This window comes from Colobus angolensis, unplaced genomic scaffold (genome assembly GCF_000951035.1).
Source record: "Colobus angolensis palliatus isolate OR3802 unplaced genomic scaffold, Cang.pa_1.0 Scaffold121, whole genome shotgun sequence".
Taxonomy (NCBI): domain Eukaryota; kingdom Metazoa; phylum Chordata; class Mammalia; order Primates; family Cercopithecidae; genus Colobus; species Colobus angolensis.
In genome coordinates, this window is record NW_012113253.1 from 8,259,484 (window position 1) to 8,286,414 (window position 26,931).

At 37.5% G+C, this 26,931-nt stretch overlaps 1 protein-coding gene across 1 annotated transcript in view; it reads right to left on the bottom strand.

The window, feature by feature from the left end:
• The window catches only part of VPS13B (vacuolar protein sorting 13 homolog B (yeast)), an 873,819-nt gene that overhangs the window by 50,540 nt on the left and 796,348 nt on the right, over positions 1-26,931 (bottom strand). Inside the window, exons 44-51 of the mRNA XM_011931782.1 lie at positions 17,906-18,061; positions 9,602-9,865; positions 8,869-8,952; positions 8,515-8,690; positions 7,841-8,011; positions 7,301-7,502; positions 5,938-6,126; positions 3,436-3,582 (exon numbers count right to left, since the gene is read on the bottom strand). Of these exons, the coding sequence (XP_011787172.1) occupies positions 3,436-3,582; positions 5,938-6,126; positions 7,301-7,502; positions 7,841-8,011; positions 8,515-8,690; positions 8,869-8,952; positions 9,602-9,865; positions 17,906-18,061 (1,389 nt within the window). The remainder of the gene's footprint in view (positions 1-3,435; positions 3,583-5,937; positions 6,127-7,300; positions 7,503-7,840; positions 8,012-8,514; positions 8,691-8,868; positions 8,953-9,601; positions 9,866-17,905; positions 18,062-26,931) is intronic.

Below are 26,931 nucleotides of genomic sequence, written 5' to 3' on the forward strand. Positions count from 1 at the left end.
CCCACAGAAATACAAACTACCATCAGAGAATACTATAAACACCTCTATGCAAATAAACTAGAAAATCTAGAAGAAATGGATGAATACATGGGCACATACACTCTCCTAAGACTAATCCAGGAAGACATCAAATCCCTGAATAGATCAATAACAAGTTCTGAAATAGAGACAGTAATTAATAGCCTACCAACAAAAAATGCCCAGGACCCTATGTATTCACAGTCAAATTCTACCAGAGGTACAAAGAGGAGGCGGTATCATTCCTTCTGAAACTATTCCAAACAATAGAAAAAGAGGGACTCCTACCTAACTCATTTCATGAGGCCAGCATCATCGTGATACCAAAACCTGGCAGAGACACCACAAAAAAAGAAAATTTGAGGCCAATATCCCTGATGAACATTGATGCGAAAATCCTCAATAAAGTACTGGTGAACTGAATCCAGCAGCACATTAAAAGTCTTATCCACCAAGATCAAGTCAGCTTCATCCTTGCGAGGCAAGACTGGTTCAACACACACAAATCAATAAATGTAATCCATCACATAAAAAGAACCAATGACCAAAACCACATGATTATCTCAATAGATGCAAAAAAGGCCTTTGATAAAATTCAACACCCTTCATGCTAAAAACACTCAATAAACTAGGTATTGGTGGAACATATCTCAAAATAATAAGAGCTATTCATAACAAACCCACAGCCAGTATCATACTGAATGGGCAAAAGCTGGAAGTGTTCCCTTTGAAAACCATCACAAGACAAGGATGCCCCCTCTCAGCACTCCTATTCAACATAGTATTGGAAGTTCTGGCTAGGGCAATCAGGAAAGAGAAAGAAATAAAGGGTATTCAAATAGGAAAAGAGGAAGTCAAATTGTCTCTGTTTGCAGATGGCATGATTGTATATTTAGAAAACACCATCGTCTCAGCCCAAATCTCCTTAAGCTGATAAGCAACTTCAGCAAAGTCTCAGGATACAAAATCAATGTGCAAAAATCAGAAGCATTCCTATACACCATTAACAGACAAACAGAGAGCCAAATCATGAGTGAACTCCCATTCACAATTGCTACAAAGAGAATAAAATACCTAAGAATCCAACTTACAAGGGATCTGAAGAACCTCTTCAAGGAGAACTACATGCCACTGCTCAACAAAATAAAAGAGGACATATACAAATGGAAAAACATTCCATGCTTATGCATAGGAAGAATCAATATTGTGAAAATGGCCATACTGCCCAAAGTAATTTATAGATTCAATGCTATACCCATTAAGCTACCACTGACTTTCATCACAGAATTAGAAAAAACTACTTTAAACTTCATATGGAACCAAAAAAGAGCCCGCATTGCCAAGACAATCCTAAGTAAAAAGAACAAAGCTGGGGGCATCACGCTGACTTCAAACTATACTGCAAGGCTACAGTAACCAAAACAGCATGGTACTGGTACCAAAACAGATATATAGAACAATGGAACAGAACAGAGACCTCAGAAATAACACCACACATCTACAACCATCTGATCTTTGACCAACTGATCTTTAACAAGCAAAGGGGAAAGGATTCCCTATTTAATAAATGGTATTGGGAAAACTCGCTAGCCATATGCAGAAAACTGAAATTGGATCCCTTTCTTACACCTTATACAAAAATTAACTCAAGATGGATTAAAGATTTAAACTAAGACCTAAAACCATAAAAACCCTGGAAGAAAACCTAGGCAATACCATTCAGGACATAGGCATGGGCAAAGACTTCATGACTAAAACACCAAAAGCAATGGCAACAAAAGCCAAAATTGACAAATGGGATCTAATTAAACTAAAGAGCATCTGCACAGCAAAAGAAACTATCATCAGAGTGAACAGGCAACCTAAAGAATGACAGAAAATTCTTGCAATATATCCATCTGACAAAGTGCTAATATCCAGAATCTACAAGGAACATAAACAAATCTACAAGAAAAAACCAGCCCCATCGGAAAGTGGGCAAAGGATATGAACAGACACTTCTCAAAAGAAGACATTTACGTGGTCAACAAACATGAATAAAAGCTTATCATCACTGGTCATTAGAGAAATGCAAATCAAAACCACTATGAGATACCATCTCACATCAGTTAGAATGGCAATCATTAAAAAGTCAGGAAACAACAGATGCTGGAGAGGATGTGGAGAAATAGGAATGCTTTTACATTGTTGGTGGGAGTGTAAATTAGTTCAACCATTGGAACACACTGTGGCAATTCCTCAAGGATCTAGAACTAGAAAAACCATTTGACTCAGCAATCCCATTACTGGGTATATACCCAAAGGATTATAAATCATTCTACTATAAAGACGCATGCACATGTGTGTTTATTGCAGCACTATGCACAATAGCAAAGACTTGGAACCAACCTAAATGCCCATCAGTGAGAGACTGGATAAAGAAAATGTGGCACATACATAGCACAGAACACTATGCAGCCATAAAAGAGAATGAGTTCATGTCCTTTGCAGGGATATAGATGAAGCTGAAAACTATCATTCTCAGCAAACTAACACAGGAACAGAAAACCAAACACCACATGTTCTTGCTCATAAGTGGGAGTTGAACAATCAGAACACATGGGCACAGGCAGGGGGACATAACACCCCAGGGTCTGTCAGGGCGCGGGGGGAAAGGGAAGGGAGAAATACTTAATGTAGATGTCGGGTTGATGGGTGCAGCAAACCACCATGGCACATGTATACCTATGTAACAAACCTACATGTTCTACACATGTATCCCAGAACTTAAAGTATAATTTAAAAAAAAAAAAAAAAAAAGGAAAACATCTAAGATGCAATGGAGAGAGAGAAAAAAAACAACTCTCCTCTCTTAAAATATAACTATTCATTTTAACTGTACAAAGAACTGATATTTAGATTTATTTTCCATATATTCTGCCATCAAGATGTTAACATAAATGAGCTAGTACATTTCTACATTTATTCTCCTCATAACCACAGAGCTCACTGCTCGCAGATCCACAGCTCAGTTAGGCCCTAGCCTTTTGCCTGCACGTCTCCCCCAGGCACTGCAGCCTGTGAGACAAATGTGTTTTTCCATGTGACCCAGGAGTCCTTCAGGACTATGTGTCTGCTTGTAGGAGTCTAGTGAGCATGCTAGAGGACTGGGCTGGAGCCTCTGTGCAGATGGGGCACAGGCAGGACTAATCCAGCAGTGTGTCAGGGCCTCTTTCTTGGTAGGATTTCTGCTCATTAATTACCTTTGAAGCAGTGACCATGACATTCATGGTTTTAATTACAACAAAAATAAGTGAATTTCTCTTTACCTACATTCAGGGTTAGCTTTTCATTTGCTGTAGGTTAAAGAGAAGTTGATCCTATTTATTGTTTCTTTATCAAAACTTAGACAAAAGAATCATGTTATGATTTGCTTACCTCCTTTCCAGAATGGGGACTGGAGACAGATAGCTGTGGTTTATAAAATATTTGATATGGTGTATTATTGATTATTGTAGTCTTGTCTTCAATCTGAATAATTTGTATACCTTGCTGTACCATGGAGGAAATGCAGAACTGACATAACTACAAGATAATTGAGAAAAAAGTAATTTTGACAATACTGTAAGGCATATTAAAATCTCTTGAGTATTGCTAAAAGGTTATTTTATCTAATTGTCTACCAGGACAGTACCAATTTTACCATTTTTTTTTCCCAGAATGTTTAATGGTGTTCCTTTCAGTCTCAGAAATGTTCTGGCCCCTGTCGGTATTCAGTCTACAACACGGTGCTTTAGCAACCCCGTTACTTTTGCTGCTGTTATGTAGTGACAGATAAAAGACTTGTTTTCCGGTTGTTTGACCAATAACATCATAAAGTGTTTATTTAGAAAGCAGGTATATGTAAATAAATGCCACTCATCTTGGCAGAATTCCACCCAGCCTCCCTCCTCCTCCTCCTCCTCATGGTCTCCCAGTAGCTACCTCGCAAATGACTATGATGAACCAAGGAGAGTTCTAAAAACTTCAGTAATGACAACAACGAAGACAATAAGGATTGACCTTCATATATTGCAATATTATGTTCTACTAGTTTCAAGTGCTGTATACATATTAATTCAAAAAATCCTCACAGTACCTACATGGGGGAGTTACTATTATTAATCCCATTTTACAGAAGAGGAAAGTGAGGCACAAAGAGGTTAAGTAACTTCCCCAAGGTCACAAAGATGAAGAGGGTCTAACTAGGGGGTTGGAACCCATGCAGTCTGGCTCTGTGGTACTGCTCTTAACCACTGCATGTATCATTTCATTACCTTACCATGTTATGCAAGGAACTGATGCTCAGAGAAGATGTTTCTTGCTTAAACATACCCATCTAGTTAATAATATCAGAACACTGGTTTTCAAAGGGTGGTCTGGGGACCCACAGGGGATCTCTGGGCATGGGGTCCCATGGTCAAAACTATTTGTATAATAATAGTAAGATGCTATTAATCTTTTACAATTGAATTCTCTCATGAATGTACAGTGGAGTTTTCCAGAGGTACATGACATGTGATGTTATTACTGTGATAGCCAATGGAATATATCTTTGTATATTCTTGTGTTTTAAAAGTTTCTGTTTTAATTTCTAATCTGGTCAATATTGATATAACCCACAGAAACAAAAGGTCTTTGGGGGTAATCAATAATTTTTTAAGAGTATAAAGGGGTCCTGAGACTAAAAAGAGTATAAAGAGGTCCTGAGTCACTACCAAAGCATAATGAGACATCAATATGTTTTCCAACAGTACATTCATTGATTCACAAACATTTATTCAACACTTGGTGTGGCTACTTTGTTAGGTGCTAGAGGTACTGGGTGTTGACTGAATATTATAACATTTTTTCCAGGTTTCGATGGTAGTTCTCAACTTACAACTATTCAACTTTGGGTGATTCATGCTTACAGCTCTTTGCCATTTACACCCATGTTACAGTACTTTGGCTGTCAGAGTATAAACATGTGTTGCCCAGACAACTCTGAGGAAATGGATACCAGCCTTGAATGCTGAAGAAAGACCAATTTCTTTGTATCAGGGAAATTTATTTTTTTAAAAGTCACCAAATGACCCTAACTTTTCTCAAAAGACTTTTCAAAGATACCTGTCAAAAATCTAACTTCTCCCCTGAAAAAGGTCATTCTGAATTCTACTACTTTGATGAAGTATCCCTTCTTTTTCTAATTTGGGACAGCTAAAATAATGATGATATTAGAAGTACAGCATAAAACTTCTGCACGGTACACTGTGATATTGTACTTTCATACATAATGTGATTAGTTATATTATTCAGCTAGTTGGTTTTAATAGACTTTAGATTTATACTGAAAAGCACATACCATTTATATTTAAATAACTTACGTTTTTTGTATCTACCTCTAAAACATGGACATCAGTCCACTGTTCAAGAATATAACTTCCTCTTATAACCATGGTTCTAGGGGAGATTTAGAATTGATCCACGTAATTTTGCTCAGGATGTCTTTTCCAGAAATATAACCTTTGCTGCAGGAGGAGCCTTTGTCCTTTCACTCTATGCTCAGAATGTTAGTGAGTCTACTTTCTGCTCTAAAGAAGGAGGCCAAGTACAATTTGTGGATATTCTGGAGTAAGTTCATTTTCTCCCCACATACTATAAATCAAGTGACTGCTGAGTATTCTGAAATAGAACAATTATTGGATAAATTATGTGACACAGCTTTTATCACTGGTAAAGAAAAAAAGCACTGTAAAACAGAGAGGTCTAAGAAGTTAAGAAATCAAATGTTTTACTGTTACAAATTGTTTAGAACAAGTAATATGAAAAAGGTATTAAAAAGAAAAAGGCAGATTCATTTTAAACAGGTTAAGGGGATGGCATGCTATTTCCTCCCAGCCACACAGACTTTGATCTTACCTTCTGATGTCCTGGAAAAGCACCAAGTCTTACTTCAGTATCAACAAATGCTTCTTCATCCAATGTCACAACTTCACCATTACCTCCATCTTTCCACTTTGGAGATGTCAGGTTATGGACCAGTTTAATTGCTACTGACTTGTGCACAGTGTTTGTATTTGCCCAGTATATTCCAATTTGAAAAGCTTCCTGGAAAAATAATGCCTCGATTATAAAGTAATTTTCTTAACTTTGATATTTTTTACTTCAATCTTCAGGCTGTTTTAAAAATATTATATAATAGGTCTACTAAGGCAACCAAATATCCCTCCATGGTTTGTGTGTGTGTGTGTGTGTGTGTGTGTGTGTGTGTGTGTGTATGTGTGTGTGTGTGTTTGTAATGGCAACATACATTTTATTTTGGCTCCCAATGTATTTTTATTTTTGTACTCACAATGGAATTCATATTTACGGGAGGGAGGGGAAAACCAAATCCAAATAGTGACTACCCTGTAAATACCAAAGGCTTTAAAAACTGAAGGTTTCATCTCATTTGACAAGAGAATAATATGTAACATTAGGTCCACATAGGTCAACATTCCAATTCCATAAGGTAACATCATCTGATTATTTTACAAAAAAAGAAAAAATACAATTGAATAAAGATGTTTACGACCTGGAGCTCAAAAAAGGATTCTGAAATTGTTCTCTATCAGAAAGACATTGTATTTAGGAGTTCCTTTTACTCTTTTTTTTTTTTTTTATAGATTTGTGTGTCTTCTTGAAACAGACTAGCCTTATGAAGAAGGTTTTGTGACAGCATATAAAATCTTCCTGTGATATTTTGGTTTGCAATTAGGTTTCTCTGTGTGTCAGTAATCATTCCATGTTGTTATAATCAACAACTGGGTAGACATCCATAATTATGAACATCCAAGTCCACTTATAAAGGAAAAGGGGCCCTGACAAAAACAGTTGCTCTGAAATCCTCAGTATATTGCAGATTGCGGAGAATTTCCAGAAGAACAGCAAAGAATACCTAGGGTATGGATAAGCACACATGATGGCTATATTTCCTTAATACATACTGATAGACCAGCCTGAATACTTGTCAAATATCCTATACCAATGGAAATGAGAATGTAACTAATCCAAGTTATCAAATTTAATGGTAACTCAAGCACCAATAGTGTTGATGGTTAAAAAAAAAAAAGACATCAGAAAAGTCCTTGAATATTCAAAGACCATTCCATACCTCTTACATATGCATCTAAGAAGAATTTTTCACAACTGATTCATTCTGTGAAGATCATAAACACAACTTTACAATAAAATCTACTTGTTGAGAGATAAGAATTCATATTAATTAAAAAAATTGTAGTACCTGAAAATTAGGAGGAATAATAATTTTGCCAGCAGGAACCTGTAGAACAATTTTCTCTCCTTCAAATAGCCAGAGGTCCCATTTGGACTCATTGATAAGCAGGGCCCAGGGCAGAAGTTCTATCAACAAAGTTCTAACATATGGCTTCCAGATTGACAGCTTCACTCGCATTGGGCTATCCCACTGACTTAGCTGTTCATTCCTGTTCCAAACACCACATCCAAGAGACTCAATGAAATATGATAACTTTAATATTCGTGAAATATGTTTAAAGATTTCAAACACACCACGCTCCTGCATGATACCTCCTCATACCAGAATCTTTCAATGCTAAATTTGCATGCTGGAGAAAGCAACTTTTCATGCAATTATGATCTAGATCATGAATAAAGAAATCTACAAAATACACCTACTAGATGATAAAAGGTAAGAATCTGACACATACATGCACACACCACTTATAGTATTTAATATTTTTGTGAATGATCATTTGTTAATATTGAGAAATTTTTGTAGAAAAAGATCACTGAAGAATGTTACCTGTCAGAATCCTTCTTATTATAGGGCCACATGGGTTGAAGCGACTTTTCTGGCCCATAGAATTCGTCAAGGATCTGATTAACTGTGCCTCTAGGGTGTACCTTAGTGGCTATTTGCTTAATGAGGGATGTTGAGATGGGAACTGCACAATCTGAAGGATCATATTCTTCTCTAGGAAATTGAAAGAAAAACCAAGAATAAATATCATATTTCTAAAGTGGTCTACAATTTATTGAAAAATATCTAACTACAAATGTATTACAGACCAACACCTTTTTGGTAGATAGAGTCCATTTATGGGACAGTGTGTGGATGATCTGGGCCCTGGCTTTTCCTCTTTCTTCCCCCACCCAATTCCTGGGTGTTGATCTCTATTCACATCTTCTTTCACTACAAAAGTCATGTGTCAATGAAATCTAAATTAAAATTTCTGATGATTCCTCTTGGTTATATCTGTGCTTAATGAGAAAGGCTGATTTTTATCTAAAACTACAGATGAGAATAAGAGGTCACTAGGCAGGGCAATTTTAAAATAACATTCTCATAAGATAAGAAATCATACAAAAAACTCCCTCCACTCCCATCTTCCCACCCACCTCCAACCCTCCCCAGTGCAAGGTTACTTTTCTACTTAACTTCTCTTAGGAAAATGTAGGGAAGGATTTTTCTAGTACCTTGCTTGGAATGTTAGGTGATGTACAAGGTCAGGTTCTATGTTTTGCAGTGGTTTTTCCTGCCCTTTTCCTGGAATAATTTGTGTTTCACTCAATCCCAGACTCCTTTTCTCCAAATGTATGATAATGGGGTCTGGAAGATGACTCTTCATGATAAAAAGAGGGCTGAACACAATCTATAAAAATAAAAGGACAGAACAACTTTCATATTTGCTTTGTTGCAGTATTCCAGCTGTTTGATGCTGAAACAAACTTGCAATAAATCTCTTCCCTAGGTCACTCTGACCTTAATTTATTTCAGAACAGGAAAGGTCAGAGTCATATACCATATTTTAGGATTGGGAAAGCACTCACCATTCGTTGTTGCACTTGAGAGTTGGGTTCTAAAGTCAAAACTGTGCACCAGACATAAATAATGGAACTGTTTGAAGATGGCACCTGCACATGAAATAGAAAAGGGTCCTATTGAATACTAAGCAGTTTACCAATTAATCAAAATAAGGCACAGATATATCAGTTTGGAAGATTAAAAAGAGTTTAAAGTTATAGAGAAAAAGCCATTATTTAAAAAAAAAACTAAGCAAAAACAGACTTCATTATGGCATAAAGCAAATGTGCAGTGAGTCAATGGGGCCAACTCTTTCCATAAAGACAAAGAGATTTGCATAAGGAGAGATATAAGACTGAGTGGCAAAATGAAAGAGAATTTATCCTTTATGGGAATGAAAGTGATGATGGTAAAGACTGAGGAAGAGATAAAGTAACAGACCATCACAAAAATCCTTAAGTGAGGAGGATACCACCCCCAGTCCCACCCCACCCTTAACGCTGGGGCAGCAGAATCTTTTTCAAGATATCACTTGCATCTGGGAGGGACAGAGTCTTGGCTGTAAGAACTACTGGAACTGATACAAATGTATTGTCGTGGGATGGGGAGTAAACAGTTTGAGAAGTACTATTCAAAGCCTTTCTCCCCCCTTTTTTATATATCACTTTTTAATAAATTAAGTGCTATACAAGTAAAGAACATTTTGAGAAAATTTCAATGTTAAAGCTGCTCTATTCTAGATTGAACTTCTTTTCAAACCTGAATGACAATGCTGTATTCAGGGGCTTTGGATTCCAGGCGCACATCTCTTGACCAGTCTTCATCTCCTTTGGCCTTCACACACAGCTCTGTCAGTTCATTGTTTTCTAGTATATATGAAGGCAGTTTCTGTTTGGCTGTGAGGCAGTCAAAATGTTCCCGAACTACAGCTTGTCCGTCTTGACCAATGTAATGCTGAACGACTTTTAGTTCTATGCTTTGAGACAAGTAACTACAGATGATCTGTCTTCCACAGATGATAATCTAAAAGACAGTAAGTACATAAGTCTTCATCAATTCAGACTTCATTAACTGGAAATATGTTATCGATCAAACAGAATAAACTATGTTGATGTTAATGGAAAGAAAATGAAGTAATTAGCTTAAACAGTACAAGAAGGAAAAAAGACTTGAAGTCAAGAAGAAATTTTGCTTTGGCCATGTTGAGTTTGCTATTTAAAGGACAGACTCCTCCATGGAGTCCAGTACTCAATTAGAAATGCTGGTCAGGTGCTGGCCAGAGACAATGTGGAGGTGGAGATAATGATTTGTGAAAGAAAAACCTTGCAAACATGCACAAACAGAAGATAGTTTACCTGAGAGGGTAGAAGCTCAAACCCAGAAACTGACCAATACTCCAGGGGCAGACTCAGGGTGAGGAGCTAGAAAATGGGGCCAGAGAAGAAGGGGTGAAGGAGAACAGAGGTGAATTGGGGACAATAGTTTTGCTGAAGCCATAAGAGAAGTGCCTGCCCAGGAGGTGGCAGTGAATCTTGTCAAGTGATGTACAAATGGAAAAGACTGGGAATTGAAAATCATTTAGCTCTGGTAACTGAGAGGGCAACTGTGATCAATCCATTCCTTGAAGTTGATTTTCAAGGGTTTATTGCACTCTTGTCTAGTAAGAAATCTCTGTATAAACAGATAATACAAATAATCTTTAATGCAGATATCTAATTTTTTAAATTTTTTTTCAGTTTATTTATTTAGTTTTTTTAGACAGGGTCTTGCTCTTTCACCCAGGCTGGAGTGTAGTGGCATGATCATAGCTCACTGCAATCTCAACCTACCAGGCTCAAACAATCCTCCCAACTCAGCCTCCAGAGTAGCTGGGTCTACAGGGAATGCACCACCCCATCTGGCTAACTTTTCTGTTTTTTTGTAGGATGGGGTTTCACAGTGTTGCCTAGGCTGGTCTCAAACTCCTGAGCTCAAGTAATCTTCGCACCCCAGCCTCCCAAAATGCTGGGATTACAAGCATGAGCTACTGTGCCCAGCCTAAATTGTGTAAGTTTTATCTTTATAAACACACAGAATTATCCACTAAACCTATGGGTTATTCAACTGTACACCCAGGTAAGAGTATAGTTCATAGTAGGTATTAAGAAATGGGGGCCTTGGCCAGGTGTGGTGGCTCACGCCTGTAATCCCAGCACTTTGGGAGGTCAAGGCAGGTGGATCACCTGAGGTCGAGAGTTCGAGACCAGCCTGACCAACATGGAGAAACACTGTCTCTACTAAAAATACAAAATTAGCTGGGCATGGTGGCACATGCCTGTAATCCCAGCTACTCGGGAGGCTGAGGCAGGAGAATCGCTTGAACCTGGGAGGCAGAGGTTGGGGTGAGCCAAGATCACGCCATTGCACTCCAGCCTGGGCAACAAGAGTGAAACTCCATCTCAAAAACAAACAAACAAACAAACAAACAAACGGGGGCCTGGTATGATGGCTTATGCCTGTTATCCCAGTTGTTTGTGAAGCCAAGGTTAGGAGTTTGAGACCAGCCTGGGAAACATGGCAAGATCCCATCTAAACAAAAAATTTAAAAATTAGCAAGGTATGGTGGTGTATGCCTGTAGTCACAGCTACTTGGAAGGCTGAGGCAGGAATACCACTTGAGCCCAGGAGTTCAAGGCTGCAGTGAATTATAATTGCGCCACTGTACTCCATCCTAGGTGACAGAGCAAGACCCTGTCTCTACAAAAAACAACAAATGTTTTCTTAAATTGGTTGAAATTGAAAAGATAATGCAAAATTTACTATGGTGGTGAATTTTTTTCAGAAAGCAAATCCTTCTGTAATATGAATATTCATCATGATTGGAGAAAATAGGACTTTCATATACTGAATTTCCTATTTGTAATATTTTTCCAGATTATAAACACACACACACACACACACACACACACACACAGAGTATAGGTACAGGTCTAAGCATATGATGTTTAATTTTAGTATGTCAACTTGACTGGGTCATGGTATGTTTGACTAACATTTAGTCAAACATTATTCTAGGTGTGTGTGTGAGGGTGTTTCTGAGTGAGATGAACATCTGAATTGGTAGACTGAGTAAAGCAGATCATCTTCCCCAACATGGGTGGGCATCATCTAACCAAATGAAGACCTAATCGAAGGAAAATGCTAAGAGGAAACTCATTTTGCCTGACTGCTTGAGCTAAGGCACTGGTCTTTTCTGGCCTTTAGACTTGGAATGAAGTGTCAGCTCTTCTTGGGTCTTGTACTTGCCAGACTTTGGACTGGAACTTACACTACTGGCTCACCTGGTTCTCTGGCCTTTGCACTCAGATGGGAGCTACACATTGGCTCTCCTGGGTCTGCAGCTTGCTGACTGCAGATCTTGGGACTTCGCTAAGATTATGTCACATGTTTCATAATCACGAGTCAATTTATAATAAATCATTCTTTTTCCACACACCCATACACCCCCTCATTAGTGCTGTTTTTCTGGAGAACACATTCTCAGAGCAGCCTTATAAACTAGGTGCTACTATGACTCCCCATCTTAACAGACAGAAAATTTAACAGAGATATTTAATAACTTGCTTGGTGTTACCCAGTAAGTCTGGCCCAGAGTTTGTTGATTGTCACCCTGATAGTCTGTCTGTCATAAAATTAATATCTACTCATTAAGAAAGGTTAGAAACCATAAAAAAGAAAATAAGGGCTGCTCTTCATAACATTTATGTTATAAAGACACCATTGCTTCCCTTCCCAATAGCTGTTCTATCCTTTCCTCTTATTATTAAAAACCCTCACTTGATTTGATTTGGTTAGGTAGCAAAAGGCAGCAAAGTACTCAGGGAAGGCAGACACCTCCCTTGGCCCCTAGTGGCTGTATCATGATTGGTACAAGACAATCCTGTTAATTCCATTCTCCTTTTGCCATTGATTAGGGTAAATATGGAACTCTGGTTTGGCCAATAATATGAGAAGGGAAGACTGGTAAAAGGCTCTAGGAAAGATATTACTCCTTGATAATAAGGGAGACAGGTTGAGAAGGGAAGCCCTTCTTTTCTGTCACAGAAACTGTTATCAGAGGATGTATACAGCTTTTACTGCCATCTGAGACCAGGCTGGCAAATCTAAGAGGATGAGAGAGAAGCAAAAACAACACTGGGTTGCTTAGTTAGCCAATACTGAACCAGCCTTCTTCCTCCTTGTTATGTGAAACAGTAAACATAAAATAGAATAGTATCTGCTTCATTAACTTGCAATGAAGACTAACAAGCATATTTTGTAACTTCAAACTGAAAGCATCCTAATTGATACATTTTCCTATGTCATTAAGACTTCTCTGTAACCATCAATTTTAATGAACTATTATTTACAAAAATAAATATGAATAACTACTTATAAATGAACTATTATAACTAATTTTAGGTGGGGTTCTCGCTCTGTCACCCAGGGTGGAATGCAGTGGCAAGATTTCAGCTCACTGCAGCCTTGAACTCCTGGGCTCAAGGGATCTTCTTGCCTCAGCCTCCTAAGTAGGTTGGACTACAGGCACATGCCAGCATGCCTGGCTAATTTATTTTATTTTTTGCAGAGATAGGGTCTTGCTATGTTGACCAGGCTGGTCTCGAACCCCTGGGCTCAAGTGATTCTCCTGCCTCAGCCTCCCAAAGTGCTGGGATCATAGGCATGAGCCACTACACCGGGATGAACTGTTATTTAATCAAAAGAAACCTGCTAGATTGAGGAACCAAAAATTAAATGTCATTGTTGTTTTAATTTGCATTATTTGAATGGTGAGGTTTAGCTTTTTCTCAAACATTTATTTCTCAACTATCTGCTTATTTGAATTTTCTTTAGAAGGAGCATATCTGTAAAACCAAGCTGTGCATAACTGTTATATTTCCCTTAGATACTCTAGTCATTATAATCTTTTAAAACTATGCTTTCACAATAACAAACCATAAAAGTCAACTGAACTATGATCCTAAATTAGGAAGCAAACTTTTCTTTAGCATATGCTAGGGGTTACTAGACACTCATGATAAGTCTTATGATGCCATAGCATTGCCTAACTTGAAATAAACATTTGAAAACTCTGAAGCAGTATTTAACTCTGTTATTCTTGATGTGTCCAAGCCTGGCAATATATGCACATGGCTCTTGCTTCAGAACCTTTGGACCCCTGGAGATTTAGAAGAGAATTTTGCTGTCTCTCACAGAAACCACAGAATCTCCACAACCATCTGGGACTCACTTGGTTTATCCAAGACAAAGATCCTCTTGGTGGGTTTTTATAGTCTCATTTTCAACTAAAAAGCCTGTTAAATAGGCTTTCAAATTTGATAAAAAGAAAATTCTTAAAAGTGGCCAGGGAGGGAAGGCTACTTTAGATGAAGGAAAATCCAAAAATGGTCACTCAGTGGAGTAGTGTGCTTTCACGGCTGTTCCATTGTTAGGTTCAGGAGAGCTATATCTGCTTTTCTTCAAAGTGGCAAACTTACAATGCCTTTATTTTGAAAATTATGGTTAGAATTTCAAGATTAATTTATCAGTTGAAGACAGCTACTTAATTTTTTTAAATGCACAGTTTCTCTTTAATACACATTTCCAGGTTTCACACTAATTCCCCTCCTTCCCCAAAGCCACAAAGATGTGTATTGAAGATTTCCACATATGATTTTACTTAGCAGGTTTCAGAACTCTTATTAGATCAGTGCCAAGAAGAATAGTGATATTAAAGAATAACTCCAGAGCACCAGATGCACTGGAAAATGATATCTTAACCATGATTAAAAGTATGTGTATAAAGACACCATTATACATACATACATATGTACATTTGAGATTTTAGAGTAGTAAAGGTTTCTTCAACAAAAGGATGGGAAACATGGAAGCAAATATGCGTACATGAGTGGTTGTAGAACATACAAAGTTCCCACAAAATTTTCTGTGGTCAATTTTCATTCAATTGGGGGAAATGAGAAGGGTATAAGAAATGCAGAGCACAGATAACCCAGCATCAATGTTAAAAAAGAGCTTTAGCCAATTCTCCGTTATCCAGGGGGCGTTAAGGTCCATCAGGGATCTGCATACACTCACTTCCCCAAATGGGCCCTAGTAATTAGGCAGCTGCAGTTTATTGCAAATTTCCAGGCCCAGGTGGGGGTAGAAGGAAAGAAGCCAAGATGTGAGGGAGACAAGAATCCACAAAGCTCTTCTGAAGCTTGGTTCCCTTCTTCCTTCCTAACCTTGCCAATTGAGGAAATCCTATGTCTCTGATGTACTTTAACCAGAGCAAATCTGAACACTAAACTACCCTGACAGCAAAAATTAAATCCAATTGAATAACACATTTAACATTTTTGCTTGTGGGTGTGTGTATCTGAGTAAGGGGGCAGGGGAGAGGTAAAACTGTCAGACATTTTTAGAAATGTATTTTTCAAATAACCAACTTTTATGATATTTGGTAGGTATACTGTTGCGACGTGTAATATTTTGTGCAGGAACACTGTATATATTAATTTATCCCTGAAATTTAACATTGTTTCTTGAAAATATATAGTACCTATACAAGAATGAGTCACTATTGTTGTAACACAAAAATGTCCAACTAGTGTTACTCATGCCCGATAACATTTCATTAGAATAATTTTAAGTATGGTACACTGGGCTATGGCAGGAGGGCAGGCACGTTGTAAGCATTTTACATACACAAACTCAGTTAATCCTCACACTAACTTCCTGAGGAAGGCACTATTACTATCCCCATTTTACAGATGAGGAAATTGATTCACAAAGTTTAAATGACTTGCTGAAGATCACACAGCTAGCAAGCGGATACAGCCAAGTTGCCTATGATCTTGACTACGAGGACATACCATTAAAACCATTTCTCTATGGAGGGACCCTGCCATTTCAGTAATTGATAAATGTTCTAGCAGCCACACTAAAAAGAGCTGAACCACCTGAGAAAGTTTAGACTGGAGCTATGGTCGTCAAATTGTGGTCCCTGGACCAGCAGCATCAGCAGCACCTGGGAACTTGTTAGAAATGCAAATTACAGGCCACACTCAATCTGAAACTCTGGGGTTGGGAGCCAGCAATCTGTGTTTTAACAAGCCCTCCAGGGGATTCGGATACACTCTCAAATTTGAGAAGGCCTAGAGAGAAGAAAACCAAGAGGAAACACGATAGCTTCCCTTATGTTTTTGAAGGGCTATAATGTAGAGGAGAGGTGACTTGTGGAGTCCTCACAACAAGTTTTGTGCTTGCTGTATATGCCTCATAGTTCTAGGGAAAGGTGGTGGAATGGTGAAAGATTTTTGGTTCAAAATTAGGAAGAAAACTTAGCTGGTAGTAGCTAACAGAAAGGGCTGCTGTGTGAGAGAATGAGCCTCTTGTCATCTGAACTATTCAAAGAGGCTGGATGACCTTTTCTCAGACATACTACTGAATGGCAAGGTGGATAAGACATTCTTGAAAGACCATGAGTGACAGAATCAGAAAACTAGTACATACTTACTGGGCAGATATTCATTGAGAGCAAATTCATGTAAGAGTGTTCTGAGTGCAGATGGGAGTTAGTGACACTTCTTGTTCTCTTTGGCTCAATGCTCACACTAGTAGGCTGGTCCCCGCAGGAATCCTTCAGTAAGACTCATCTGTCCCATATTTGTCTCTTCGTTTATGCTATACTGTCTACTTGGAATGCTCTCTCTTAATCCAAATTCTACATATTTTCCAAAGCCCAGTTCAAGTCATATCTTCTCAGTGAAACCTCTAAATTCCCTTTACACTTACTGTCAGTTGTATACATTGTTGGGCTTACATAAAATTGCAATTTAAAAGCAAAGATTGTTTCACATACTTGGTGTTTTCCATTTTACTTTGTTCCACTTTAGGCAATCAATAAATATTCTGAGGAATGCTCAGTTAATTGGGAATAGTCTTCTATGCTTCTTTTCTGAGACTCCTCTGCTAGAGTTGAATTCTCTTTTTATTTCTGTGGCCCACAATAATAAGATCATCAAGTCTAGCTCCTTGATTAGGTGCAGACCAAGAATGCATATGGTGTGGATCCTACTGTTCATCTAGCTAGTAGATTCCTGCTTCCTCCTTGGCATGCAGCAACAGAATAGCCCCTGCTGCTCCATAGGGGAAGCTCCCCTTTTCAAGGGACCAAGTGCTGTTTCTATCATGTCCCACAAAAGCTCTGGATAGACTGTTACAATCCAGATGTAAATGTATATGTTGAAATTCTAACGACAAATCCAGTTATTATGTGTGCAGTGAAGCCAGTTTTCAGATTTTAATACTTCCTTTTTTTCTTTCTACTCGTCATATGCTCCATGCTTGAAAAACATCTTTTAGAAACCACATTTTCACATCTTTAGAACACAAAGAAAGTGTCAGATACTTTTTTCCCTTTGCAGTCTTAGAACTTCAAAAACAGCCAAAAGGAAGTTTTATAAAATACGTAAAAATATGTGCTGAGAGCTGAGGTTTTATATGCCAAGAGTTAGGCTGCAGTGAATTTTTACTGCACTTAATATTAACTCCTAGGAAAAGAAAAGCTTGCTGGAGACCCAGGCCCACTCTGTCATGGGAGAGTATCACAGCACTTCCTTACAGATCATTCTCACGTGTGAGAACCAACTCTTGGTTATCCGCTGGTGGATCATCCAGGGTTCCCACTATTCTTTGCTTCTTTTCCTTCTCAATAAAGAACTTTTGGCTATTTCACAGCTCATTAGCACCTCCACCAGAAGGTAGGTGGTGACAGGGAGAAGAGGTGAAACTAAAATCAGTAAATTTTACTGCTCGTTAGCAGCTCTTGTAAAAGAAGTGGGACAAAGGGTTTGAAGCCATCATCATTGTCAGGATCATAGATAAGCATTTATTAAATGCTCACATGGGTGCTAGTAGCAGATATAACTAGGTATAACCACTGTGATTTTTAGAAAATTATTAATTATTTTCATTTAAGTTTCTTCTCCATTACACTGAATAATTAAGAGGTGTCTGGGTCAGGAACACAAAGAAACTTACCTGTTTTTGTACTCCATTGAGTCGCTGAACCTTGATGATGAGAGAAGCAGTTCGACCCCTGTACTGAATTGTTCTAATAAAAGTCCCGGCATGGTCCACACTGAAAGGCTCTGACCAGCGCCAGTTGCCCCAACCTTCAATACAGATGTGTAACAGCTGGAGAGAAAAACAATAATCGTCATAATGCCAAACGTGCCAACAAAAACCTAGTCCTAAAATGAAAGTCTCATTGCTGGAAAACCTTTCCATTTGTAATATTTCGCATCTGTTTTCTTTCTAACCTGCATTATTCATCCACTTCCAACTTATTCCACCAGGCTAAGAATAGCAAATACGCCACATAGAGTCAATGTGGTTTTTCAGATCACATTTTAAACTTTCTTAAAAATAACTGTCCTATCAAATGGTAAAAGGCCTGCTGAACATTTGAGAAAAGATCATTTCATTCATCTGGAGGACAAAAAGGTTGAAGTGTGAGATCAAAGAACCTTGGTATTCGCTGATAGTTTATTCCTTCTTATGGCTAGACAGTAATTAAAGTTAAATTTGGTTTGTATTTTTTTTTTATTTAACCATAAATTGCCATACCTTACTTTTTTCTTTTGATGAAGAACAAAATAGCAGTTTGAAGATGCAATTCATTTAATATACTCTCCTTATGAGATCACAGATATATCAAATTAGAAATACCTTCAACATTTAAAATGTAAGATATGATGCATTTGTTCTATTTTTTTGTTATGTACTTACTGTAACACTTACCAATTGAGTCTCCTGATACATATTTATATTTATTCATGTAGCATTGCCATGTCTGGTCATATTTGGATTTATTTTGGGGTCAGATATGTCCTATTTCTACTCTTACCCACAACTGCAGCTAAGAAAATCAGTTTAACTACATGACTATTCCAAAATATATATACAATAATTAGTACTTTTTTAAGAAACAGGTTTAAATGAAAACAATGTTCTACGATTTGTAAGTACAAGCAAAGAAATCTGACTTCTTTTTTTGGAGTCTCGCTCTGTCACCAGGCTGGAGTGCAGTGACGTGATCTCAGCTCACTGCAACCTCCACCTCCCGGGTTCAAGCGATTCTCCTGCCTCAGCCTCCTGAGTAGCTGTGACTACATGCGTGCCACCACACCCGGCTAATTTTTGTATTTTTAGTAGAGATGGGGTTTCACCATGTTGGCCAGGCTGATCTTGATCTCTTGACCTCATGATCTGCCTGCCTCAGCCTCTCAAAGTGCTGGTATTACAGGCGTGAGCCACTGCACCTGGCCGAAAACTGATATTTTAAGAAAAATGTATTTATATCATATGCAAACAATTTAAAGTTTTCTTTCACATCACATATAATTTTTTAACAGAGCTAACCAAAGGTAAATCTCATGAAAAACTCCCAATTAGTAGACAGAATAAAACTTTGAAAACATCCTGTAAGACTATCATAAAAGGCCCTAATAATAAATACATTAAGGATTTACATGGAAATTGCCATAATATTAAATGTCTTGGTGGAAGCTGGTTATTTTTTAGTTTCAGCCTTAGGAGGAGTCCTGATAACATGTTTAAATTTAAAAAATTCCCAAGGTCATCACAACATACGTTTTCGATGTTAAGATAGGGCTTTTTTTAAAAAAAAATCTGAATACATTATTTTTAAAAATCTCCTAACTCATCTCCCTGCTGTTAATACGGCCTCACTCCAGTTCTTCCTCCACACACAGCCAGTGATCTTGTGATAGGAAAAGGCTATCAGTTAGGTGACTTCTAAAAAAGGCTAACAGCTAAGAAAACACACATGTGTGCGTACACACACACACACACACACACACACCCTGGATAGCAAATACCTTTAGGGAAAATATGGTCTTATATACACTCTATAACATAAAAGTACCAGAATATCTTTGATGTTTAAATATTAGTAACAGAGAAAAAAAGAAAAATAGCAGTGTTTGGAACCATTTCAGTTTTTTATAGCAGCAACTGGGAATCAAGCTCAGGGTACACACAAAACTAAAAGAAATAAGAAAGTTGTTTTCTTTGGACAGACTAGTAGCTGGAAATGACAAAAAAAAAAAAAAAATTATGAGGCAAGGTACTTAAGATCAAGCTCAGCTATATTTTTCCTGAACATTTCATAGACTCTAGAGAAAGTTTTAATGTACACAATGTAATTTTAAGTGAGGAATGTTCACATTTGCATATGAGCTCAGCTTTAGATAGCTGCTCACTCTGTGTACACAGCTTTTAAGGACTGGATGCCACCAAGGAATATTCTGTCAGATTTTGCTTGGCAGCTATTTGTTCTCAGAATGTTGGCACAGATATTTTCTTTGAATTATGAAAATTCAGATCTGTTTGGATTTAGTTCACACAGGAAAATTAAGTGGGAGAAAAACATTTGTAACACTTCTTCCCACATGCATCATCAATGGAACATTTGTAATGTTTGGTCTACTGTTAAAAAACATCTAAATATCACTGGTAATTAGATGCATATAATTCATTAGGAAAGGAACTACATTCTTAAGAGAGAAACCAACAAAAAGAAATTCAGGAGGCCTAGCAGTACTTCAGTTCTCCTTCCCATTGTGTAATCACCCCTGCCTGGGAACCTGCGGCACTGGATTTGAGCACTGGATGGCAGTGAGGGCTCAGATACCCACAGATGCCTAACTAAGGTGAGAGGTTTTGTTCTTGCTGGACCCACTGACTGAATTTCACTGCTACAGGTACTGTGAGTCTCCATTTAGTAACGAATACTTGCATACCTATTTTTATTTCTCTACAGAAGGAAGCATAAAATCAGGCACAAAAAAATGTGACATCTGTGTTAGACCACCTGATTCAAATGAGATTTTGATCATCATCCAATACATTTTCATTACTCAAGTACTATAAGGAAGGTAATATGCTAGGCACTATGGAGGAAATATGGAGGAAGAGATGTGTTCTTTGCCCCACAAGGAGGTTATGATCATATAGGGAAAATAAGGCAAGAACAAAAAACTAACATGAGGCAGTCAGGAAAGGAGAGGAGCAGTCACATAGTAGTCCAGATAAGGAAGGGTCTGGATCAGGTTGCTGTGATTAAGAAAACATTGTGAAGCAGCTGGATCTCAGAGTTTGGGTAGGATTTCAGCTGGCAAAGATGACAGTTCCTTATCACGCCAAAAAGACAGTGTGAGATGTGCAAAGACTACACATGATCCGGACAAGGTTAACCATCTCAACTGGCCACAGAAAAGGGAACATGGATAAAGGGGTGGGGGATAAGGTTAAATACATAGATTTAGATTGTGGCTGGCACTGATTTACTAAACTAAGGAATTTGCACGTTATGCAGGAATTAGTGGATAGTCACTGATACCTTCCCTATAAGTGAGCAACGTGATGACAAAGAATGAGAGCACGCAGAGAGGCAGGAAGACTGCAGGAGTTGGCTGAGGGCAATGTGGCTAGAAATACAGGGGAGGGAAAGGCAACGGGCTTCACAGAAAATAACTATCCCTTCTGCCTGAAGCCCAAGACATTTTTTTTAATACTTTATGTTCTAGGGTACATGTGCACAATGTGCAATTTTGTTACATATGTATACATGTGCCATGTTGGTGTGCTGCACCCATTAACTCATCATTTACATTATGTATATCTACTAATGCTGTCCCTCCCCTCTCCCCCCATCAATTTGGAAATTTTCTTTCACCTCTTTTCTATTAAGATTTTCCTTCCTTACTTCTCCTGCTATCATTCAGTCTATCCAGGCTTTTCAGTCTCTTTGGTCTACATAGATAGTGTCTAATATTTTCCACTGCGGGGGAAAAAGTCAAACAGGAAGTATTCTTGTTGGAAGTTTTCGATGACAACTAAAACTAAGCAATAAGGCAGGTTGTACAGTCGCCACACTCGATGGAAGGTCCCAAGAGGGTACATTTTCTTTTTTTCCAGCAGACCCTGGTGCTGGCAGCCAGACTAAATTCATAGTTTTCCCATTGAAGACCTCAGATGGAAGCATATACAGTTTTCAACTCAATCTTTTTTTCTATACAAAATAAAACTTAAAACAGAATTACTGATCAGGGAATTGGGGATCAGCTCTGAGGACCACCCACAGTTTTGTCCAAAGGAGAATTCCTGAACTGATATGTTTAGGAGGAAAGAAGAATAAGATAAAAGCGAGGAAAACAGAGTACACCAAGAAGAGAAAGAAAAAGTGGATGGTTAAATAAAAAATGTTAAACTGCACCTTAAAACATAAATGATAAAGGTACCAAATACTTTTTTGTGAAGTTACATATTTCACTATTCATTTTAAAACTATTGTCAAGATTTTTTCTACTTCAGTATCACAAATTAAAATTTTATCTTCACACTCATTTGTGTATTTTTTTTTGCATTTTATAGTAATTTACCCCTACAGTCATATGTGATGTTCTAAAAAGAAACTGGAGATTTAAACAACTTCAAAAATATTCCCAATCCATTGTATTCACTGTAGAAATTTTAAGAGTTCTTAAAAATGAACATGCAATCCAAGTGATATAAACCACTGTATATATATATATATATTCTGGTAATATATTTTTATATATTATTTATATATAAAAACTTAGGCACCATTTTATTATATTTTAGAGATACAGTCACTCTATTGCCCAGACTAGAGTTCAGTGGTGTGATCATAGCTCATTGCAACCTTGAACTCCTGACCCCTCAAGTGATCTTCCTGCCTCAGCCTCCCGAGTAGCTAGGACTATAGGTACATGCCACCATGCCTGGCTTTTTCAATTTTTTTTTATTTTTTGTAAAGATGGGGTCTCATTATTTTGCCCAGGCTAGTCTTGAACTCCTGGCCTCAATCAGTTCTTCCCACTTGGCCTCCCAAAGTGCTAGGATTACAGGCATGAGCTATTGAACCTGGCCCATTTATTTTATAAACTTCTAAACTCATCATAATATCCCAAGAGCCTAGTGTATAGCAGGCATTCAATAAATATTTGTTGAACAAATAAATCAAGATTAATACAAAATAACCAAAAGTAAATATCTTAAAATGTCAGTGATGATATCTGTTCATAAAATGGTATCACACAATTAGTATGAGTGCCTCCTGGGGCCAGGGACCACAGTCACTCAGTCCCCAATTCAGCCCCCAGTTGCAGTCCCCAGGCAATTACTGTACCTAATAGGATGTGCCAGATACTTGATAGGGTGTTGGCCAAATGCCCAAATCCTGGTGAATGTGGTCACACCCTGCCTCCTATTTTCTGCAGAACAAGACATGGGCCCTGCGTACTGTGCCCGGGCCCACTCAATACAGATCATGAAGGCAGAAAAAACTGTGGCCAGCAAGTGCTGCCAGCCAGCAGCCAAGCAATTCTACAACTCTGAGATCAAATTCCTGCTGCCTCGTGGCATCCTGTGTCGCCAGCACAAGCCAAGCTTCACCACCAAAAGGTGCAACACTTTCTTCTAGGTGTTCAGCCCTCTTACCCCAGGTCTGTCCAAATAAACTCAAGAATGTCAAAACAAAACCAAAACCAAAATGAGTATTAAATCAAGATATTTAGAAGAGTTTCCTATTTTGAATGATCTTTCAACAAAGGAGATTTGTCTTACAGGGATAATAATATTAGATTAAACATCAAGTCAATGTAATCCCTCAGATTCTCCCTCAGATTCATAATTCAGATACTGCAGTACTGATATTAAAATATCAAGTAGGCCCAACATGATACAATAGGTGAGCATCATGAGTAAAAATTAAGTTGAAATACTAAAATAATTCTTGTCTATCCAAAATACTATCTGGAAAGTCAAGTGAATCAAAATTAAATCACTTGCTTGGAATACATGTGTCTAAGTGGAACTGATAGTACATTCCACACTACTAAATTAGCATAAAAATATGTTGCTTATTATTGCTTTTTCAAGGAATTTGAATTTCAAGATGTTCAGCGTATCTGAAATAATGCCAAAAACCAAGTAGAAAAATTTCTAGGTAATGACTAATGCTTGGTGTCATAATTCAATGCTGAAACTTTTAATGCTGAAATTCTTAGGGCCCCATATATCCTTTCACATTTATAGAATATAATTTCCCACCTAAACGAGTAAGTGGAAATAAATACAACTGAATTATTTTTGGACCCTTTGATGTAGTTTGTTTTGGTAGGAAAAAGAAAAAGAGAAAGTAAGCTCAACTGTGAAAGCCTTTCTAAATCATTCAGGGTGTGATATAACGGAGGCTGCATTGTTGTGATGTAAGTGTTGGCCATTCTTCCACAAAATATGGGTGCTGTAAGTTTTCTCTCAAGATTATGTGAATTAATTGAAGGCCACAAATACTGTGTAATTAGCATGAAACAACCTCTTACAATAGAGGGAAACCTGACACATTCATAAAAAGGTGGTTGGAATAAAAATTGTGGCTGAAAGGTAATCCTTATATAAAAAAATCTTACTTGTAATACCTATTGATGCATCAATTCTATGAAATAATCTATCCTAAAGTAATAATTACAGATGTGTGTAAAGAATGTATCTAGATGTATGTTTATCCCAGTGCTAGTTTAATAATAAAAATTTGGCAGTATTAGGAAATTGGTCAAATAATACAGTAAAAATAAAAACAGCTTTCCTTTATTAGACATTATGTGTCAAGCACTCGGCTAAGGGCTTTTTAATATTACTTATTCCTTAAAACAATCTTGTAAGGTAGACAGATGAAAAAATAAATGGAGGTACACACGGGCTGAGGGATTTCTTCAGGTACACAGGGCCAGAGTGTTGGGAAGGGAAAGATACAAGATCTGAAGTTATTCAGAGCCTCTATTCAAAACTATACTAACACTGTAGAGTACTTTCAAGTGGCTGAAAAACAATCATAGCATGAAAACATATTAATGCTATCAGTTAACAACAGATTAATTGAAAAACGTACCCCCATTTTTGTAAAACAAATAAACAAAAAGTATGTACGCCTATTCCAAAGGAAGAAAAAGGCCAGAAATATGCCATAATGCTAACAGTGGTTTGTTTAGGGTTATGCGATTATGCATTTTAAGTTTCCTTTTTTCCATGTGTGTTTTGTGTGCTTCCTCAGGTAATTTCCAAATTTAATATTACAACTATGTCTTATTTGGCAATCAGACAAAAATGTTATTAAAATAAAAGATGTCTAATGGTATGCCTAGAGAAGCCACATTTTAGGTAAAAAGAAATTGTACATTTCTATTTTAAAAGTTCAAGTTCAGCCTCCTAGTCAAAGCCAAATTTTCCCAACTTGCACGCTTGGCACTTTGCCAAGAGGGTGACATGATCTTCAGTTCATCTCTGTAGCCTCCATAATTCCTAGTACAGAGTCTGACTTGCTATATTGCTATATTACATATTCACATGATTCTTAGGAGCCATTTAATGCGATTATGTGAGCTTTTTACCCTAGGGCAACAGCTTGTTTTTTTATTTGAGACTGGGTCTCCCTTTATTGCCCAGACTTCAGTGCAATGGCACAATCATGACTCACTGTAGCCTCAACCTCATGGGCTCAAGTGATCCTCCCACCTCAGCCTTCTGAGTAGCTGAGACTGCAGGCACACCATGCCCTACTAATTTTTGTATCTTTTGTAGAGCTGGTGTTTTGCCGTGTTGCCCAGGCTGCTCTTGAACTTCTAAGCTCAAGCAATCTGCCCACCTTAGCCTCCCAAAGTACTGGGATTGCAGACATGCGCCACTGTATCTGGCTCAATTTGGCGAGTATTTTTAAGGATTTACAGCTATTAAATGTTTACTATAAGCCAACTAACTGTAATACACATGGTAGATATAGAAAAGAACTAGACAGTTCACTTGGGCTGAAAATGTTTACAATATAGTAGGATAAACAGATATTCAATAAGAATTATTACACTGCAAAATGTTGTTAGAGTAAGAAAAACACAGGGCATCTGAGGTGTTCTGCTTGGGGAAGTTAAAAGTTTGACCAGAGAATGTATTTTGCTTACTCCCCAAAATAAGAAAGACACGTTGAAATAGAACAAAAGATGATAGTAATGTTACTTCTGATAAACAAAAGTAGGTGACAACCTAACCTGTCATGTGACAACCAGGGATGGAGTGGTTATTTCTGTACAAAATTTGTGTCTACAAACATACTGATTATATTAGAAACAAAGACAAGCCATAAATGCAGCAAGCTATGGCTTCAAACTATTTTTGAAAACAACTCCTGGTCATTTGTTTTAACAGAATTTAGAAAATTAACTTTCTATTATCAACTTGTCAGCTTACTTTCCTCTAATAGTTTGATCGTAACCCAAATGGATTCACTGAATACTGATTTTGGAAAGAAGGAGTCACTCTGGAATAAAAAAGTCATTGTTTTAGGAGGTCAAATCTTGAGACAGAGGATGAGAGAGAGATATAGGAAGGAAGGGTGAAGAGGAAGTGAACTCTTAGGTCAGTAACTGCTATTTCCTCTCAGAGCATCAGTCATCAACAAACACCAGGGATTGATGCATGAAAGACAATGAAACAAAGTAACTGACAAGAAAGTCACTGTTTGGCTGTTTGAAATAATGCTATTCATATGTTATATCTATATTCGTCATAGCTTTAAAACACTGCATTGTGTCATTTCATCATATACTTTGTAATAGTCATTTGAATTTCCCTGGGTAAGTCAGGGTATCAAATTTCACACGTTTCTAGCAAACATTAAGGCTTGATGTTTCAACATACCTATAATCAAGCCACAGAATCTTTTTATTATTTTTCACAAATAACTATAAACACAACTCTAAATTCAAGAATTTATTTACGGATTTTTATTATTCAGGAATTAATCTCTGTTCAATCTCTGGCTGAAATTTACATACTTAAAATAACCTAAAAAAAGAAAAGTGGAGAGAACAGTGTCATCGTTTCATTTAAATTATTTTCTACAAAACAATGAGATGCTTAATGGGTATTCTGGGCTAAAAAAAAATTAAATCTAAGTGACTTAATTT